Source organism: Perca fluviatilis, chromosome 5 (genome assembly GCF_010015445.1).
Source record: "Perca fluviatilis chromosome 5, GENO_Pfluv_1.0, whole genome shotgun sequence".
Taxonomy (NCBI): domain Eukaryota; kingdom Metazoa; phylum Chordata; class Actinopteri; order Perciformes; family Percidae; genus Perca; species Perca fluviatilis.
In genome coordinates this window covers 7,907,966-7,922,584 of record NC_053116.1, presented here as the reverse complement: position 1 = coordinate 7,922,584, position 14,619 = coordinate 7,907,966, and the positions used below count along the sequence as shown (strand labels likewise).

The 14,619-nt window shown below is 39.8% G+C and overlaps 1 protein-coding gene across 5 annotated transcripts in view; it reads left to right on the top strand.

The window, feature by feature from the left end:
- agap2 (ArfGAP with GTPase domain, ankyrin repeat and PH domain 2) overlaps positions 1 to 14,619 on the top strand; it is a 42,309-nt gene that overhangs the window by 20,497 nt on the left and 7,193 nt on the right. For 2 of the 5 annotated variants that reach the window (XM_039800386.1, XM_039800383.1), the window contains exons 6-15: positions 521 to 655; positions 1,177 to 1,295; positions 3,618 to 3,770; positions 3,916 to 3,990; positions 5,820 to 5,924; positions 7,693 to 7,873; positions 10,891 to 11,016; positions 11,911 to 12,036; positions 12,500 to 12,559; positions 13,603 to 13,754. In XM_039800386.1, coding sequence (XP_039656320.1) covers positions 521 to 655; positions 1,177 to 1,295; positions 3,618 to 3,770; positions 3,916 to 3,990; positions 5,820 to 5,924; positions 7,693 to 7,873; positions 10,891 to 11,016; positions 11,911 to 12,036; positions 12,500 to 12,559; positions 13,603 to 13,754 — 1,232 coding nt within the window. The remainder of the gene's footprint in view (positions 1 to 520; positions 656 to 1,176; positions 1,296 to 3,617; positions 3,771 to 3,915; positions 3,991 to 5,819; positions 5,925 to 7,692; positions 7,874 to 10,890; positions 11,017 to 11,910; positions 12,037 to 12,499; positions 12,560 to 13,602; positions 13,755 to 14,619) is intronic. The other 3 variants (XM_039800388.1, XM_039800384.1, XM_039800385.1) reach the window with 2 other exon arrangements.

Here is a 14,619-nt window from a genome sequence, read left to right as displayed (position 1 = left end):
AAGAGCCAGGTTATAGCATAAATGCTAATTTTCACCTGTAGCAGGAAGACAACAACATACAAGATAATGCAACACAAAAGAATATGACAATATACAATATCAAACAAGAAACACATTAGCACACATTCAGGCAGATTACATTACATCAGTAAAATTTGTCAAAATGATGACATAACTGGGAACTTTTAAGAAATTGTTTAAGGTGCTTTTTAAATGTGCAGTAAGTTGGACATTCTCTAATGTTTGTTGGGATGCTGTTCCAAAAATGACCTCCTCTGATAGACAGAACAGTTTGTCCAAAGGTAGTTTTTCTATGCGGGATCTCTATATCTCCTCTAAATGAAGTTCTGGTACAATAACAAATAATTGTAAGTCGCTTTGGATAAAAGTGTCCGCTAAATGACATGTAATGTAATGTAAAAGAAGCAAACTACAAGCCTGTATGATGATGACTCTTTGCAGTACTGTTTTCATCCCAATTTACAGTTTTCTCTTCACTGATTGTGTTTGTTTGTTGCAGATAAAATCAGCAGCACCAACCCTCGAGTGATTGAGGATCAGAGAGCCAGACAGCTGTGTATCGACGTGCGTCACTCGCTGTTTTACGAGACCTGCGCGACCTACGGGTTCAACGTCGATCGAGTGTTTTCAGAGGGTGAGCTGACTTTTTTTTTTTTTGCTGCAGTAAGTTACACCGACGTGTGATTTGCCTTGGTGGTGTTTGGTGTTTTAAGCCCCCAACGTTGTCTTCCAGGCAGCGCTGCCTGGAAGGCATTAGGATAAGGCAATGGTTAGGGTTAAGGTTAGGGTTAGGTGCCTTGAAGTCGACGTTGGGGGCTTAAAACACCATCGAGCATGAGTGGTGCATACATACACAAACAAACATATTTAACATTCATAAGAAATAAACACTAAACACAGAGTGGGAAACAAATATACACAAAATAGCTGTTTAGCGTAGGATAAAAGGAGGCTGAATGGTTGGAGTGCAGAATGCAAAAAATATAGACAGTAGTTTGTGCAATAGGCAGATAGTCCAGAATGAAAGGTTAGTGCAAAGTGTAGTGACTAGGAAGGTGGTTAAGAGTCAATGTCAGTGAGGGTCTGGGGCCTTGTTGCTGCTATACATGACACATACGTCTGATGAAACCGATTAACATCTGTTGTGTTTTACAGCTGCCCAGAAGATTGTCGCTCAGAAGAAGCAGGCGGCACTGCAGGCCTGCAAGTCTCTTCCCAACTCTCCCAGTCACTCTGGAGGCTCCACCCCTGGATCAGCATCACTCCCCGGCCAGGTACCGGACCTCATCCTAACAGCTGGAGCTAGCTGGAGCTAGCTCCTTTTTTATTGCTGTGTGTCATGGCAAACATTTGGCTCCTCTCACACGGACAAGACAGGACACCATTATAGATTCAAACATCCGAGACATATAAAGATGGGGCGACCTCTTGCTCAGCCCCCGTGTGGGCTGAGTCCTTTGCTGTGGCCCAGATAATGGATCACTATAAAATAGAACTTTATAAATTACTCCTGGTGTGGGGAATTCACACACATCTAAAGTGCAATGTTAGAACCATTTCCTTATTTTCACATCCGATATCCAACAAAAATAATGTGATATATTTAGCAAACTAAACTTCTGTATGAAAACAGGGGGAAACCGGTAATGGCAATAAAATAATATATAAATAACAAATAAAAATAAAATAAATATAGCCTTGCAGTAGAAAGATATTTCTCAAAACACTACTACTCAACTAAAAAAATTTGATTTTGGTGTCGTCCCTCCACGCCCTACTTTTTCCTTGCAGGTGTTTGCATATTGCAAACTTTTTATCTTCTGCACACACTGGAACACCTCCTCCCTTTCCTGTCTATCACTGTCACTAATAAAGGGGAAAAGCCCCCAAAAAAATTATCTTAAAAAGAAAAAGAAAAAAACACCCAAAGAGTGGTGGAATGTAACTAAATACATTTACTCAAGTACTGTACTTTGTATTTTGAGGTTCTTCTACTTTATTGCTGCTACTCCACTACATCTCACAGGGTTATTGTACTTTTTACACCACTATGCATTTATTTGCCAACATTAGATTAATGACACAACACATAAACCAACTACAGTAATCAATTATTACATATTACAAAATGATTAAAATGAGCTCCACCTTCACCAGCTGCAACATTGATGAACAAGTGATGAACACATTAATGCATCAATTATTATAATCCAGTGCTATGATATACATTATTCTGAAATCTGCCATACTGTACAATGTGTATTTTGATATTGATACTTTTGTACTTTTACTAGTAAGGTTTTGAGTGCAGCAGACTTTTACTTGTACTGACAGTAGTATTGCTGCTTTTACACAAGTAATAGATCCAAATACGTCTTCCACCACTGCCTTTATATACTCGATGTACTTTCAAATAACTTCAAGTTGTACACCGAATAGAAGAAGAAAGAAAAGAACGGTGTATGGCTAAACTCCCAGGCTTTCTTTAAGTAAACTGAATGTGTGTAAATGCCAATTCTGTCTTTGTGCATCATCCATGTGGACAAAATCAATTTCTGTTTCTATCTCACTGAACGCAGTATTGCACAAATTCCAGAAAAAAATAGAACAAAATAAAAAAAAATAGAAAACAAAATGCTCTTTGAACAGATCCACACAACTGAGCCACGCGTAGTCCCATCCCACACCTCCCATTACAGACGACTTTTGCGCATACCCCACCCCCTGCCCCCCAAAAAAATCCAACAGCACTGTTTTTTCACAGATTCACACACAGAAATATTTCCAAGGCCCTGACAGAAAGGGCGAAAGAAACGTTCAAGGAATGCAGGGATGTTAGAGCGCTGAATACTAACGTGTTCAGGTGTGAAACTCGTTATTGTTCCCTTGTTTGGGTAAACACAATCTTTTTCCAGTCTAGACAGATATTACATAAGACCTGATAAAAATAGGACACACATGAAGGTGTTTCGGCTGTTGCCATGCTGGCGTCTTCTTTATAATTGAGGCACTTGTTCTCAATTTGCCCAAGCATTTTTTTTTATTGCTCCACTCACCTCCGTAAAGCCTCAGGAGCATTGATTAGTAGTCCTGATGCCAAAATAGTCATTATTCTCCGCATATTTCAGTATTGATAAGTAAAAGAAAAAACATGACATCCTGAAAAAGGTATTCCATGGAAAAGAATCCTTTTAAAAAAAAAATAAAAACATGACTCAAGTAGAATTTCCATATTCAAAGTGAGAATGTGGAGCTGTCTCTCTGAACTGTTTAAGAGTTACGCGCATCATAAAGTTAAAACCATCTATCAAACTGAAATCTAATTTTAGATTTCCCCAGACCATCCATCACTCCCTCCACATCCATCTCAGCTCCCTCAGTATCGCTCCTCTCATTCACCATGATCGACGGCTAAAAAAAAAACATCCCGCTGTCGATCATCGCCCACTTTGTTGTGCATTTACTCCACCTGTTTTTCATCTTTCAGCCCATTCTCACTCTCTCCATCTCTTCTCTCACGCCTCCATCCCCTCCATCACCTCCCTCCTGACCTCCTGACCTCCTGACCTCCTGACCCGGCTCGCTCCACCTCTCAGGCCAGTAATGGCCCGAGTTGTGGCTACGCCTACTCCCTGCCCTCCACCCCTGTGATCGGTCATCGAGATCTGCGGGTTGCACAGGCAGACGGGGGAGGCAGTGTCACCTCCCGTCCGCTGAGGGGCATCCCCAGACGGCCCTCCCTCTTTAAGGTCAGTCGTTGCCAACTGACGGCTGTCCCTCACCTTTTAGTCTCCCTTCATCTCTCACTCTCATTTCACTGCGTTCATCTCTGATTCTCTCTCTCTCCTGAAGTCTCTTTTGAAACACCTCCCTGCTGTTTGATTTTGATTTCAGAACCGGGACCCAGATAAGAAGTCCGGTGATCCTAAAGGAGACCCAAGCAGCGCGCGGGGCGTTCCCATCAAACAGGTTTGGCTAACATTGCAGAACGGAACACAAAATAACCCTTTTAAATGTAAGCGATGGGAATCACAGCTCTTTTTAGAGAGCCAGATCATTTGGCTGCACTGAGCAATAAGAGCCTCCCAGACACCTCTTCATTTAGAACCACTTCTGGCTTTTATAACTGTAGCCAAATTTAGCAAACATTTTTGAACCTATGATTGGTATGTGTGCACATATCCCCTATCACTTAAATTATTCAATGTAATTATACTAAACCAAAAGATTTCTTGTTGAAATATTTAGCCATATTGATGATTGAAACGTTGGATGTGTCAATCAGCGCAACATACAAGTCTCACCATGCTTGGGTCTAAAAGGGGACATATCATGAAAAACTTTTTCAGTGCTTGTGCACATACATTTACAGTACAGGCCAAAAGTTTGGACACACCTTCTCATTCAATGTGTTTCCTTTATTTTCATGACTATTTACATTGTAGATTCTCACTGAAGGCATCAAAACTATGAATGAACACATATGGAATTATTTACTTAACAAAAAAGTGTGAAATAACTGAAAACATGTCTTATATTTTAGATTCTTCAAAGTAGCCACCCTTTGCTTTTTTTGATAACTCTGCAAACCCTTGGTGTTCTTTCAATGAGCTTCATGAGGTAGTCACCTGAAATGGTTTTCACTTCACAGGTGTGCTTTGTCAGGGTTCATTAGTGGAAGTTTTTCCCTTATTAATAAAAAAGCAAAGGGTGGCTACTTTGAAGAATCTAAAATATAAGACATGTTTTCAGTTATTTCACACTTTTTTGTTAATTACATAATTCCATATGTGTTCATTCATAGTTTTGATGCCTTCAGTGAGAATCTACAATGTAAATAGTCATGAAAATAAATAAAAAAACGCATTAAATGAGAAGGTGTGTCCAAACTTTTGGCCTGTACTGTAGGTATCTGGAGTGTTTACCAACCCACAAACTCGGAAATAATAAGACAGCCGAGTCTGTTTTTTGTGGGCTAATTAGATCAGAAAACATGGGATTTAACAAGCCATTCAAATTTGGCTTCCCTTACTATGTCACATGCATGATCCTTAAAAGATACAACAGCTTTAGAACTACCTTGGCAAATGTGCACCATGTCTTTCTCGCAAGCCAATCAGAGCACACTGCGTTTTTTGTGAGGCCCCCCTCACAAAAAGCTTTATTAAAGAGACAGGAACTAAAACGGAGCATTTCAGACAGAGGGTGAATACAGGTACATTCAGACAGACAGTCTACGAAAAATATAAACCATGTGTTTCTTGAACATTAAAGTATGTAAACGTGTTCTAGTAGAAACCCAAAATACAAGTATGAACATGAGCATGATATGTCTCCTTTAATGTTATTACCAAAGTGAGTGAGGCGTTTCTGGAATGTATTTAACAATCACGTTATAAGGATTAATCCTATTATTCTGTCTTAATAAGACATTTTATTTTACACAAAAACAAACAAGAAAAAAGAAATCGTCCGGGAGCCAGCTCTCATCGTATACTTAAAAGAGCCGACACATCACTATTCAGTTCAACGATGCTTCAGTTTGCTTGCAGCACAATAATATGTACAGATTCCCTCTTCAGCATCAAGGTGGGAACAAGCTATTTATTTCATCTTACGTAAGCAGCACGAACAAATGTGTTTCTCAAGAATGCTCTATTAATAATGTGCAAGTGCTTTCAGCTATTGTTGTCAGACCCCATAACACTTTGAAGAAACGCTCTCGACTCTAAATTTAGGCTGACTCCGAGAGGCGGTTTGTTGCGAGTGCAGTGACCTCCGGTTGTTGTTTTTGACAGAGCATCCTTTGGAAGAGAAGCGGCAGCTCTCTGAACAAGGAGTGGAAGAAGAAATACGTCACCCTGTCCAACAATGGCACACTGTCCTACCACTCCAGCTCCAGTGTAAGAGAACACCACAGGACGGATCGATGCAGCAGTAAAACACACAGTGAAGGATTCAGAGTTGTGCAGTGTGGAGACGATTGTATCTGCAGCTTTTCAGATTTAACTGCAGTTTCAACTTCAATGGTTGTCAGTACAAGACTACGGGAATTGCTTTGAAACTTTTACTATTGATTTATTTTTCTTCTTTTTTTTTTCTCTCCAGAAAACATTCAGAGTGATTTAACATTTGTATTTGACATTGAGTTTTCCTGCACCACCATTGGTGGAAAGTAGGGCTGCATCCTCTTAGTAGATTAGTCAGTCTTAGTCGGCTAAGATTTCTTTAGTCATTTAGTCATTTTTAAATGTTTTTTTAAAGGTCCCATGACATGGTGCTCTTTGGATGCTTTTATATAGACCTTAGTGGTCCCCTAATACTGTATCTGAAGTCTCTTTTATATACACCTTAGTGGTCCCCTAATACTGTATCTGAAGTCTCTTTTATATACACCTTAGTGGTCCCCTAATACTGTATCTGAAGTCTCTTTTATATACACCTTAGTGGTCCCCTAATACTGTATCTGAAGTCTCTTTTATATAGACCTTAGTGGTCCCCTAATACTGTATCTGAAGTCTCTTTTATATAGACCTTAGTGGTCCCCTAATACTGTATCTGAAGTATCTTTTATATAGACCTTAGTGGTCCCCTAATACTGTATCTGAAGTCTCTTTTATATAGACCTTAGTGGTCCCCTAATACTGTATCTGAAGTCTCTTTTATATAGACCTTAGTGGTCCCCTAATACTGTATCTGAAGTCTCTTTCCCGAAATTCAGCCTTGGTGCAGAATTACAGCCACTACAGCCAGTCCCACAGTGAGCTTTCCTTAGTATGCGCCATTTCTGTGTCTGTAGCTATTGAGGAGGAGAGAGGGGGGGCAAGGTGGAGGGTGGGGGGTGTGGCCTTGACCAACTGCCACTTTGCTCGTTTGAAAGCCATGATGTCTCCCTCTCATGGGTGGGCCAAATTCTCTGGGCGGGCAAAGCAGAGAAAGGGGAGGTAACCTTGCTCCTTATGACCTCATAAGGAGAAGATTCCAGATCGGCCCATCTGAGCTTTCATTTTCTCAAAGGCAGAGCAGGATACCCAGGGCTCGGTTTACACCTATCACCATTTCTAGCCACTGGGGGACCATAGGCAGGCTGGGGGAACGCATATTAATGTTAAAAAACCTCATAAAGTGAAATTTTCATGCCATGGGACCTTTAATGCTGAATGATTTCCAAGAAATTAATTCCCAAGAAACTTATGAGCACATTTCAGGTAAACACAAGATTGAAAGTGGTGCTGTTGCGTGCTTCTTTGTGGAGAAACTCAGTTTTACAGATGGTAAATGAATGTATTTATACTGTGCTTTTCTAGTCTTTATGACCACTCAAAGCACGCAGGTCTGTCAATTAAATCAACTAATCGATGAGTCGACAAAATGATGTGAGGGTTAGTCGACTTAGAATTTCTTCAGTCAAGGACAGCCCTAGTGCTCTGTGTACAACTTGGAAGTACTGTACGTCTAAGTTTCTATCTAAAGTTTGCTAGCATTAGCCACCATAAGCTACTGATCATATCAGGCTGTAGCAGCAAAGTTGTGTTCACTTATTTATGAATTCATCTCATAATTTGCAGGAGAAAGAATTACTTCTTCTTTCCAAAAGTGATTGATTGTCTTGTTAATCTGCATTTCTGGTTAAGAGTGTCAAACATGTGTATGATATATTGTCGGTTTCAGGACTACACGCAGAACATCCATGGAAAGGAAATCGACCTGCTGCGCGTGACAGTCAAAGTTCCCGGGAAACGTCCTCCGAGAGCCGTGGCTCCTGCGGGGCCCTCACCTGTCCCCCCCGCCTCTGCACCCGGTGTCAACGGGCTGAGTAAGGAGCCGGCAGCCGCCGATAGCACCAGTACAGGTACTTCTTCCTGGGTACATGTATACAGAGTATGGAAACTCCAAATTCTTTCTGACATCCCTAACTCGTCTGTGTCTGCCTACAATTCTGAAGTACTCTAATTTCCTTCCATTGTATACTTGTATTCCACCACATTTCAGAGAGAAGTATTTTACTTTTAACTCCACTACATTTATTAAAGGGGTGATAGAATGATTATATAGGGTATTTTACACTGTTCCTTAAGGTCTCCTAATGGGGTATGTAATATTGGTTGGGCTGAAAATTGCCCGAATGCTATTTTATTAGGCCCTTAACTACCCTGTGAATATGGCTCTATTTGGAACAAGAGCTTTTCTTCCAAATATGGTATGCTAATGAATATTCAGAATGAGCTACTTGCTGATTGGTTTGAGCAATCTACATAGAAACATATGGGAGACTCGGCAGCAGGCCTCATATTTCAGACACTGCAAAGTTATACATTGTTTGTCGGGCTATTTCGTTATTAAATTCACTTCTGAGACTTTTTTAAGCGAGAAATCAACTATATAAAGCCCAAATATGGGCCGTTTTACAAAAATTGATGGCTAATTGCAAATTTGGTAAGACTGTGTGTCGGAGTTCAGCCGCTGGTGCTGCCTCGCCGCCCGCCGGTGCTGCCTCGCCACCCGGCCTGCCTTCCTTCACAGACCCCGGCCTGCTATGAGGTACTTGGAGCTCCGTCACAGCTGGCAGCCCACAGCAGGGACTACCAACACCGCTGCCCTGACGGAGCTCCAGGGCCTTCAACTCCCCTCTTCCTGCTAGCTAAATGGCCCGTTGTGTGAGAGTGAGAGCGCCGTCAGCGAGCTTGTTACGCCAGCAATCTCTTACCACATGTTACACACATGTCACGCCACTTATACAAAATCTAACTAAAGGTCTTATAAAGCTAACAACGGTGTCCGATTTCAAGTTAATGAATATTTGTGAAGACAAAGTGTTTCGTTAGCTGCGACTGTCCCTTCAATCCTATCTATGTGTAGCTACAAATCACGGATAGTTAGCTTCCTTTTCGCCTTAATTCGAGTATATTTACAGTTTGAATTTTGTCAAGCCACTTACACAACATCTAACTAAATGTCTTACAAACCTAACAACGGTGTCCGATTTCAAGTTAATTAATATTTGTGAAGACTAGGTGTTTCGTTAGCTGTGACTGTCCCTTCAATCCTAGCTACAAATCACGGATAGTTAGCTTCCTTTTCGCCTTAATTCGAGTATATTTACAGTTTGAATTTCGTCAGGCCACGTATACAACATCTAACTAAATGTCTTATAAAGCTAACAACGGTGTCCGATTTCAAGTTAATTAATTTTTGTGAATTCCAGAGGAATTCTAAGAGGAGGCTAGCTAGCTCTCATTGATTGAGCTCCATCCAGCCGCAGGCTCTATCAATGAGACTCACGGACAAGCGGCGTTTATTTCCCCAATCATTTGTTTAAATAACTCAACACATTATAATTACACACATTAAAATAGTAACTGGAACCTGTGGTAAGAGAATGCTGGCGTAACAAGCTCGCTGACCGCGCTTTCACTCACATACACCGGGCATTTAGCTAGCAGGAAGAGGGGAGTTGGAGGCCCTGGAGCTCTGTCAGAGCAGCGGCGTTTCGTAGTCCATTAGCCCAAAACTGTGACTTTGCGCGGGTATGGAGTGCTGTGGGTTGCCAGCCGTGACTGAGCTCCATCTACCTCACAGCAGGCCGGGGTCTGTGAAGGAAGACAGTCCGAAACACAGTCGGACAAAATTTGCAATTAGACATCAATTTTCGTAAAACAGCCGTATTGGACCTCTACATAGTCTCAGAAGTGAATTTAATGGTAAAATAGCATATGAACAATGTATACAATTTCTGAGATCTGCACGACCTAGATTCAGAAGACTAACTGATCTCAGGTCAGTTGTGTAGCCTATGCAAATGTTGGGGCGTGACAAAGAGAAAGACTAGAGCCAAATGAGGAGGAGCCGCAATAGTTGACGTCAACTATGAGGCTCGTTGAGATTCGCCCGTTTTCAGAGGCAGTTTCAAATAGTGAGATTTGCAGAGAAAAGAGGTGTGAATGGGATTTAGAGGTTCTATGTATGTCCTAGTTACCCACTCATTATTCAACTATGACAAGGTAAAATCTGTTTTGCATTCTATCACCCCTTTAAACAGCTATAATTATTAGTTACTTTTCAGATAAAGATATTGTCTTATAAAATATGATGCGTTGTTATATATCAAACTAATTCACCAGCGACAACATTAAAGTACAGCTGACCTGTTAATGCAACAATAATACTGAACTCAATTATTATTAATAATAATAACAGGAAATATTCTATGTATACATACAGTAGAGGCCAAAAGTTTGGACACACCTTCTCATTCAATGCGTTTCCTTTTTATTTTCATGACTATTTACATTGTAGATTCTCACTGAAGGCATCAAAACTATGAATGAAGACATATGGAATTATGTACTTAACAAAAAAGTGTGAAATAACTGAAAACATGTCTTATATTTTATATTCTTCATAGTAGCCACCCTTTGCTTTTTTATTAATAAGGGAAAAACTTCCACTAATTAACACTGACAAAGCACACCTGTGAAGTGACATACAGTACATACATGCATACATACATACATACAGTACATAGATATAAATACATGCATACATACATACATACAGTACATACATACACACATACATATGCATACAAACATACATACTGTACATATTCTGCACAATGAGTACTACCACTTTTGGTACTTTAAGGACAATCTGTTGCTACAACGTCTGTACTTTTACTTAAGTAAAACATCTGATTGCACGACTTTTACCTGTACAGTATATGTATGAATCTGAATAATTGTTCCAGCGTGATATATTTTATTCCATTGGGTCAAAAGGTTTTAATAAATAACAGAGGATTTCTTTCTTGCACATCATTTCAATTTGACATACTGCTTATTATCTTTTCCCTTCCTCTGTGGCTGTCAGTTCCTCAGCTGTGTCCAGCCACTCTGTCCGTGGTTGATGATCGGTCAGGTGGTCTGTTGTCTCAAGGAGGAGACAGAGCACTCCAACGCTGCCCCTCCTCATTGTCCACCAAAGCACAAAGTGTCGGTATGTAATAACCTTTTAGTCATTGCCAGCACAAAAACACAAAGCTGCACTAAGACTGCATTCACTGCTGTCATACGTACGTACATACATACATATATACATACAGTACATGCATACGTACATACATACATACAGTACATAAATACATACATACATACATACATACATACATACATACATAAATACAGTACATATATGCATATATACATGCATACATACATACAGTACATAGATATAAATACATACATACATACATACAGTACATACATACATACATACATACATACATACATACATACATACATACATGCATATATACATGCATACATACAGTACATACATACATACATACATACATATACATACAAACATACATACATACTGTGCATAGATACATACATACATACATACATACATACATACATACATACATATACATACATACATACTGTACATAGATACATATACATACATATATACATAGATTTACATAAATACATAAATAGATATACATACATATATACATACATACTGTACATACATAGTACATACATACATACATAGATATACATAGATTTACATACATACATACATACATTCATACATACAGGGACGTGCACAGACATTTTGGGCAGCACATTAATAATAAAAAACTAATTAAAAAATACATGCATCCAGCAAAAAGGCACTTTCTCTCGAGGAAGATAAAGGGCAGGTGTTCAAGCCCCTTGTGATGTCTATGTGTGCCCTTGCCTGTTTGGGTGCTGCAGCTGCCCACTGCTCCTATATGTATAGGATGGGTTAAGTGACACATTCCATTTCTATGTATGTAAGTGCTTAGAAATGACAAAAAAAGGCACCTTTAACGTACATTCTTTTCGCACCAAATGTCAGATGCCCTTGAAGGAGCAGCCACTGGAAAGGATCCCGGCCAATCATCTCCCATGACCGACAGGAAGAAGAACCGGAGGAAGAAGAGCATGAATCAGAAAGGAGATGCAGCCGTTGGTCAGGCTGAAGGTAGCTCAACACAGAGACTCAGTTTGGAACTAGTCTTTGCTTGAAATGCAATTGCTACTGCTAGCAGTGTGATAAAGAGGGATTTTTTTTTTATGTCGACTGTATAAATACACAGATACTATAGTGAGTGATAAGAAGCATCAGTTTAAGGCATAACTAGAAAATGAATGCATTAATAAAACAGTATATTTTTGAGGTTTTTAAATTATTGCAGATGTTATTATAAACAACTTGAACCTATCAAAGGAATGTTTACATCTTCACATTATTTACATATATTCCTATGCAATTTTCTTTTTTTCTTAATCCTTTATCTTCCACCGCTGTCTCTCCTGCGAGGATACAGATTAGCGTTTGTCTTTCTCTGAATATTTCTTAACAGCCTTTTCTTAACACTTGTTCTTGTCTTTCTCTGTTTCTCTTCTTTTTTTTCCTCTCCCTGTGCTTATCTCTCGCTCTGCAGCCAAACGCAAAATGTGGAAATTAAAAAGCTTTGGTAGCTTGAGAAACATTAATAAGACAGGTAACAAGTGAGGGGGGGGGGAGCTTAATCTGCCTGTGCTCTGATTTACATACAATATATTTTCCTCTTCAGTGTGTCTCACATCCCAAGCTTGAGTTGTTCATTTGGGTAACACTTTACTTGAAGGTATCGACATAATCGTGACATGACACTGTCATAACTATGACATGACACTGTCATGAACGTGTCATAAACGTTATAAACAAGTCAGAAACGTTTATGACTTCTGTCATTAAGTGTCGTTCGGATTTTGTCATGGCAAGTTGACATTGTTTGGGTCGTCTTGATTATGACAACTTGACATTAATCAAAGTGACATTACCAGAGGATGTCTTTGTCATGACGACTTGACATAATGTCATCCTGTTTACTGTCAAGTTGTCTTAATAAGGACACTCCAAAGAAATTTAATGTCAAGTTGTCATGACAAATACATCTTCTGGTAATGTCATCCTGGTTAATGTCAAGTTGTCTTAATAAGGACACAAATGTAATGTCAAGTTGTTATGACAAATACATCTTCTGGTAATGTCATCCTGGTTAATGTCAAGTTGTCATTACAGAGACATCCCAAACACATTTAGTGTCAACTTGTCATGACCAAGACAACTTCTGGAAATGTCACTTTGATTAATGTCAAGTTGTCATAATCGAGACAACCCAAACAATGTCAACTTGTCATGACAAAAACCGAACGACACTTAATGACAAAAGTCATGAACGTTCATGACTTGTTTATAACGTTTATGACATGTTCATGACAGTGTCATGTCATAGTTATGACAGTGTCATGTCACGATTATGTCGATACCTTCAAGTCAAGTGTTACCTTCATTTGACCTGTTTCCATTGTAACAACCTCAATATTTTTCTGTTCTCACCTTCCATCAAACTGCCGTTTTGTGTTGTTTTGCATTTGTTTCTTGTACTTCCTGCACTGACTGTGGATTCATAATGTCCATTATATTAATCCGTGGTAAATGATCCGTCTATTTACAAATGCAATGTTACTTGAGTTTGTTCTGCTTCCCTTTTACTCGCAGAGGAAGAGAATGCAGACTTTATCATAGTGTCGTTCACGGGGCAGACGTGGCACTTTGAGGCTCCGAGCCTGGAGGACCGGGACGCGTGGGTGTCGGCTATAGAGAGCCAGATCCTGGCCAGCCTGCAGTCCTGTGAGAGCGGCAGAAACAAGGTACACACACGTTTTAAAGGCCATACACACCTATTTTCACAATCAGTGACAGGATCCTACATGAGAGGACACGTTTGCTTTTCTGCAGCAATAGTAGGTTAGCGACATCTGAATCAAAATCTGATGACAGCTGTGTGGTCATATCTGATAAAAACCACACTCACAAAGCCCTGAGGAACCACATTAGCTTTTGAGAGATAAGGCCAGGATCTTACTTTGAAAAACTACCCTGTAATAACCCCTGACCCCTGTGCAAAAAAACTTTTTTAAAATAATGTTTAAAACTTTTTTTAAATAATGTTTGAAATGGTCTTTACACCCCGACAGCAATAAATAATTTATGGGCACATTACCAACCCTGCCTTTAAACCCCGCAGCAAAACAAATGAATTCCAATAGAATTGCCTTGATTAAAGTGCCCATATTATGAAAAAATCACTTTTTCTGGGATTTGGGGTGTTCTTTTGTGTCTCTGGTGCTTCCACACACATACAAACTTTGAAAAAAATCCATCCATGCTGTTTTGAGTGAGATACGGTTTCTGAATGTGTCCTGCTTTCAGTCTCCTAGTGAGCTGTTCAAAATCGGCTCGGACTGTGACGTCACAGTCCGAAATGAGCTGGCTAACCACAACCGTTAGCTCGTTAGCATGCTAACCGTTAGCATTAGCATGCTAACACTAATGCTAACGCTAGCATGCTACGTCGTTCTCAATAGCAAAGCACTGCTACAACACACACAAGTTCACCATAATCTACAAAAGAACTACTTACATGTGCGCCCTCATTTAGAAGTCTCCCAGCTAATCCTGCCTTGTAACTGACCAAAGTTGAAGAAACAGGCTCTCTTTTACTGTCTCTAGAGT